This window comes from Paralichthys olivaceus, chromosome 2 (assembly GCF_024713975.1).
Source record: "Paralichthys olivaceus isolate ysfri-2021 chromosome 2, ASM2471397v2, whole genome shotgun sequence".
Classification (NCBI taxonomy): Eukaryota; Metazoa; Chordata; class Actinopteri; order Pleuronectiformes; family Paralichthyidae; genus Paralichthys; species Paralichthys olivaceus.
The window spans coordinates 26,739,519-26,745,669 of NC_091094.1; the positions used below are offsets into that span (position 1 = coordinate 26,739,519).

General features: G+C 43.3%; 1 protein-coding gene across 3 annotated transcripts; it reads right to left on the reverse strand.

The window, feature by feature from the left end:
* Nucleotides 1–639: 639 nt before the first annotated feature.
* Nucleotides 640–5,102, reverse strand: LOC109629011 (uncharacterized). Of its 3 annotated transcripts, none has more exons than XM_069513625.1 (4): nucleotides 4,886–4,936; nucleotides 4,563–4,650; nucleotides 3,368–3,463; nucleotides 641–3,287 (listed from the first exon to the last, which is right to left on the reverse strand). In XM_069513625.1, the coding sequence occupies exons 3-4, from the start codon at nucleotides 3,430–3,432 to the stop codon at nucleotides 1,952–1,954; spliced, it is 1,401 nt and encodes a 466-aa protein (XP_069369726.1). In that variant the 5' UTR covers nucleotides 3,433–3,463; nucleotides 4,563–4,650; nucleotides 4,886–4,936; the 3' UTR covers nucleotides 641–1,951. The 3 variants fall into 3 exon arrangements, with proteins under 3 accessions (XP_069369732.1, XP_069369726.1, XP_019942039.2); XM_020086480.2 differs by having other exon boundaries at nucleotides 646–3,287; nucleotides 3,368–3,435; nucleotides 4,886–5,102; XM_069513631.1 differs by lacking the exon at nucleotides 3,368–3,463 and having other exon boundaries at nucleotides 640–3,287; nucleotides 4,886–5,024.
* Nucleotides 5,103–6,151: the final 1,049 nt, after the last annotated feature.

The window sequence follows — 6,151 nt, forward strand, 5'->3', positions numbered from 1 at the left end:
CTTTGAGTAAAAATCATATGACAGCCTGTTTGTTGTTTACCAAACAGTATTTTATGGATTCTGAGAGTGTGGAAAAAATGATTCTCTCGTCTGATGAGACAAAAAAGAACCAAAACAATGCTGGAGTGTCTACTGGACGAGCATCTGACTGTCATTGAGTGACCAGGTCAAAGACCAGATTTACAACACAGAACCTCTATGGAGAGACCTGAAGACAACAGTTCACAGACACTTCCCATTCAATCTGACAGAGCCTTAGAGAAACGGACAGTAAGAATGGGACAAACTGCCTGTACTTGTAGAGACTTTACCTATACGATGAATCAAAGCTGTAACTTCTGCCAAAGGGTTTTTTCCAAACTATTGAGTTAGAGGTGTGTGTAGATTTTTCCAAACCTGCCTGTTCACTTGGTCTGTCAGAATTACTCCTTATCTTTATTGAGTCCTCCTCAAACAGTTCTACAATATACTGTCACTTTTTAATGTTTGTGTGCTGAGCTTTTCATAAAAGGTCTATGATGCAGAACGAAGTTAGAAAACGTTGTGTTCATCCTACCTGGTTTATTTACAATGAATATTTTACAGTCAATGTTTTTCATAAAATGAGACTGCATTTGTTTGATTACTTTTCACTTGTGTGGCTTATATTGAATGATTTACTGAAATGCTGTTATGTTTTGAATACATTGCCTATTTCAGAGGTCTGTTAAGTAATCCACACAATCTTCAGACCCAATTTCAAAACTTTTCAAAATGTAATTCAGCTCAATATAAACAAACATTGTGCTTTACCTTTTTCTGCCAAAAAGGAAAAGATTATGAGAAGGCCGTTGCCATGACGGAGATCTGCACCCGTCGTAGGTCAGTCCATCTGTGTCCCAGCCCAATATGGTTAAATAAAAATAATCAAATCATCAAAATGACATGTTGGGACACTGACTGCTACATAGCGCTGGTTGCCTGATTATTACAATTCTATCAATATTGAAGAATATATATATGTATTTACAATACACATGACAAGTCGATTAGCTGAACGATTTGCAAAGAGATTTGCATTCCACACAGGAGGTACATTTTCCAAAACACGTTTGAAGTTTTTCATAGTAGACTGATCTAAATTTCATTCAATAGTAAAACTTCACAACAGACTCTAGCGCGAGAGGTGAAATAAAGAGTGCTCTTCTCACCACTGGCTCCTGCTTGTTACACTACTGGCTGTGTGAGGCTGTCAACAACTGAAGGGGACTGAGATGAAAATAGAATTTGTTTAACTCTTCTCTCCTCTGCAGGACAGCCACAGAAGAGACTTTAGTGAATAGATCCACCAGACACAATTAAAGTAAAGGAGACAGAAATACAGCGGTTAATTCCTTGATTGATCCACAAATGCCGGTGATAAATCATTTCATAAACCAATCAGGAAGCCTGTGAAAAGGGAACAACAGGGCCGACACCATTTTGTCAGTCACCTTGAGAAATTGCACCAGTCAATCATAATTTTTCAGTAATGTTTAATAATGGTTGTGATGCTTTTCTGTTTGTAGAGTGGCAGCTTCTTCATTCACATCACAAGTAAAACTGTAAAAACGTTCGTACAAACATAATGTATTGTGCTGACGAGGGCTTACTGGGTTAAATCAAGAAGAAACTAAAATAGTCTTGATATCAATACCCACATGCGCATAAGAGTTATGTAACAACAAAAAGTGCTGCACAGCACTGGATTAAACATTATTATGTATTTATAATATCCTGAGAACAGAGAAATATGGCAAAACATCACATTCTCGAAGAAAAAGAGGAAAAACATCTTCTACTCTTTCTGTCAATGCTTTCGAATAATGAAAATTGTAAACATTTGTAGAGTGAAAATCCAGACTTACAATCAAATCCTAAAAGTGAGGACTGCAGTTGTAGTGTACCGTTTGAAAATACAGAACTCAGGTTGTTAAGTAACAAATTCCACCTGTTTTGGTCTGTTTGGCCTGTGAACAGGAGGATATTTGGACCCAGGTAAATTGTCCATTATTGCAGTGACAGCATCTGGTTTAATTTCTTGTTCCTTCAACTCAGCTGCTCCCCTTCGCTCGGTTTCTCCTCTTCTACACTCGGAACCACTCCGGCTTTTCTCCCATCCATTGTGTCGTCTCTCTACTCCTCCACCTCTCCTTTGCTCAGAGTCACTCCTTCTCCTAAACCCCCCTGTCCTGTAATACAGTGCATCCCCTTGTGCTCCAACACCTGAGTCCCTGACGGTGGATTGAGGCTTCGTGTTAGCACCTTGAGCCGGGTTGCGGATGTTGCCAGAGGCTTGCATTCTCCTTAGGTGGCTGTTGGCCCTCACAGGGCTGCTTAACCTCTGAGCTCGAGATACCATGTTCCTGTCCGAGGAGTGCACCCGGCTCTCACTGTAGCTCCTTTTTGGGAGCGATGCAGCCCCTCTGCACTCCAGCGTGGGGCTCAGTCTAGAGGGACGGGTGTGGCAGTGGGTGGAGCGGCAGCACGAAGTGTTACAGGTGGAGATGCTTATGCGGCACAGAGAGCAGGCACAGCCGGAGAGCAGGGTAAAGTGAGTGGCCAGGGAAGAGAGAAAGGTGAGGGGGAAGGCACGCTGACACTGGAGGATACACTTTGGAGAGCTGAGGCGTGACGAGGCAGCAGCGGGTGACCTGTGGCAGCTGGACGTTGCATCTGAAACAGTTGACCTCCCGCTCTCATCCTGAACAGTCTGGAGCTGACGCCACTCCAGCTGCAGCAGCCTCTCCAGGTACCTTTCCAAACTTCCCACTGGCCTGGGCCGAGAAGCCCCCAGGCCCTCCATGTTGTAGAAGAGAGCCAGCTGACTGAGACTCCATGAGTTAAAAGGTGGAGGAAGGAAGTCTGGGAAGTCAAAGCCTCTGCTGCCTTGTCGTGTGGGCCTGTGGCTGCGGGCAGAGCAGTCTTCAGCCTCAGGGAAATCTGGCCTCAGCTCCAGCTGTGGAGGAACCCGACCAGAGGACAACACAGGAAGTCTCTCTGACTCAGACAAGTCGGTGTCACTGTCACTGTCTCTGTGGCCGCTCAGATGTCCTACCTCTGGTTTTGGTGAGAGTCCCTCCAGCAGATCGGGGCTGGAGTCAGACAGGCGGTGGCAGGGAAAGGCTGGTGTGTGTCGGCTCCCTCTGAATCCTGTGTGCTTCTTCTCCCTGTGGCCGGAGCGCTGAGCAGCTGGCTGCACCTTTGGCTCCAACCTGTCTTCTGCAGAGGTAGGTGGATGGGACTTTGACTCCAAGGTTCCCTGAGCACTGGAAAAAAAAAGATTATTGTAACCCAACTCTCAGGAAACAAAGAACGACATCACATTTAAAAAACACAATAATCTCACCTGTGTTGACAGGTATTGCGTTTAGTCTGGGGGGGGTGGGGCTTGTGCTTTCTTCTTTGCTGCATTCTCTGTGATTACAGAGAGACACTTTTAACCCTGCACACATTTGAACATTTCATTCAACACAAGTTCAAACTAAGGCTGGTTTAATGTGAGATCAAGGGGTCATGCTTTCCTCTGCATTTGTTTGTTAGAAGGGTTACGCAAAAACTACTCAACCCATTTCCATTAAGTTTTGTGGAAGGATGCAGTTTTTTTGGGGGGGGGGTTTCCGCTGATTTCTCAGGGAATTATTCATGCTTCTTGAAAAAAAATCTTACATTTTAAGGGAATGGTATTCATGAGTGTGTGCAATTTGGTGTAGATCAAAATATAAATCCTGATCTAGGAAATTTAGATGTTGATTCATGAGGGGACTGTTGGACTAGAGGTATGAGCTGTCTTGAGTATCATTCTTGTTTTCTTTGAAGATTAATCACAAATTAAGAAATCTGGGGATATTCTCCAGAAGGGCTGTATCTGAGAACACAGATGTTCCAGTGAGAGACTCCCGACTTCATCTAGAGTTTCTCCTCCCAGCACCTGCCAGAATGTCAGAATGAGAGAAAACAGAAGGAGATCCTCCAGAGGATTCACTGCGAGCGAGCGGATGTGCTGATGACGTTTCAAACACGTGACAGAAGTAAAAAAGAAAAACCACGAAACGAATACAAATTCCTAAGATGAAAAAGAGGTGCCGTACATGTTGAAGACACCACAAAGTAAGAGAGCTTTTGGTGATAATGGCCGACGCTGGTGTTGATGTGCTTTAAACAAAAACACATGATCTCTGCAGCAGAATTAATACATCACATCCTGCCTCTGCCTGGTGCACCTGAACACTCGTTGTTGTGAATGTGTCTGAACCATAGACTGTATATAAAGAGGTCTGACCGGAGAATCTCCTGCTGCGTCGTTTGTGTGTGAAAAGCAAACTTTGGAGAAAGTCCGGACCCAGTTCTGTTCTCCAGGGCTCATGTCTGAAAATGTCTTCTCTATAAATCCAGTCTTTAAAGTGAACCAGCTGATCTTCACATTGGAAAAGCTGGTATTAGAGAGTCATTGGCATTTCTGCCTAATGAGGAATTATCCAGCTACAACCACTGCTCATTCATTTATTCATGACTAATGAATAATGGAGACATCATTAACTTACTTTCTCGTTGTCATTCTCTTGACTTGGGACCATGTACTGTGGCTGCACTGACTTCCTTTGCGACTGATGCCGTCTTCCCATTTTGTTGCTGTGGGAACAAAACACCCCTCATATATAAAACATCGAACACGAGCGATGGGAGACAATAAAGAAAACACAAGACCGGAATAGGAACGATAGGAATGAAATCCACAAACACGAAGGTGTAATCAGAGCCGACATGACGGTGATGCTCTGTAATGACACTCAGGGTGAGATTCCCCCCCCCCCGGTCTGTCTCCATCACTGACGATGACAACATGTATGCTGGTGTGATGCTCTACCTGGGATCGGGAGGCCTGTTGTTGCTCTTCTTCCTCCGGCAGCTCTCCTCCTTCTCCCCGATCAGCACCCTGCTCTCCACACAGAGCCGAGGCTGTGGGACCCGCTCCTGCAGCACTGCGCCCATCAGCTCGGCGGTTCACCACAAACACGTCTGTGATGATGCTGCTAGCGTGTGTGTGTGTGTGTGTGTGTGTGTGTGTGTGTGTGTGAGGTGGGGGCTGTTTTAATTGTAAGAAAAAAAAAGAATCTGCAGCCGTCCAGCAGAGGGCGCCTCGGGTGTGTGTGCAGGCAGGGGCGGATGTTTCATCTCATTGTTTGGGGGGGGGGGACAATACACAGAGAGGGAGGGATCTTTAAAAGATCAAGTATTTTGAAACCAGCTGTTTTAGTGTAACCAAGCACTGTATGTGTGCTTGTGACAGCAGATGATAAATAAATAAATAGATGAATTAATAAATAAACCTTCATTCTTAGACCTGGAACTCAAGTCTATTGTTACTTTCAGTGATGTGCAACTTATGGCTGGGTGACAGAACAATTAATTATCACACTATACTTTTCTACATTGGCCTGACAACCAAAGTCCAATATATTTTGATGTAATGCTTATGCATTGTTCAAGCACAATGATAACATAAATCAATCTACTGCAGATTTGTAAAGAGTTTATAAACACAATCTTTACTCAGGAGCAGAAATCTGTCTTTAAACTTAAAATAAACAATGTAATCATTATTGATATTGGTTGGTATTAAAATGTTCATCTTGATATCAATCTATCAATCAAATTATATTTTCATAGCCCATATTTACAAATCACAATTTGCCTCATTGGGCTTAACAAGAGTGCCACATCCTCTGCCCATAACCCTCAGCAAGAGTAGGGGAAAACATTTAACAGAGAAAAAAATGAAACCTCAGAGAGAGCCACATGTGAGGGATCCCTCACCCAGGAAGGACAGATATCATTTCGGCCATACCTCCCTGCAGCCCGAGGACGACTACTCCGGTCTTGGTCAAAGTATAAACACAAAATTACTTTGTAACAAATAGAATTCTTGCATATTAAGAAGCATTCAGATTAAAAAGGATAAACAGAAGAGCATCAACATCAACATGTAATCAAAGTAGCATATTAATCATTTAAGTAATAATTATTCAGAATGAATCATTCAAAAAATTGTATATATTTTGTAGCCTATGATTGAATTACGTGTATGTGGGAAAATGGAAGTTGGTCCTGAGAGCCTGGTGAAATATTCTGT

Excerpts from the sequence above, each read along its gene's own strand:
- LOC109629011 (XM_020086480.2), bottom strand. The coding sequence starts at position 5,010 with ATGGGCGCAGTGCTGCAGGAGCGGGTCCCACAGCCTCGGCTCTGTGTG. Across the intron at positions 4,651-4,885 it reads AACAGGCCTCCCGATCCCAG|CAACAAAATGGGAAGACGGC; the intron begins GTAGAGCATCAC and ends TTGTTCCCACAG. Across the intron at positions 3,288-3,367 it reads CGCAATACCTGTCAACACAG|TGCTCAGGGAACCTTGGAGT; the intron begins GTGAGATTATTG and ends TTTTTTTTCCAG.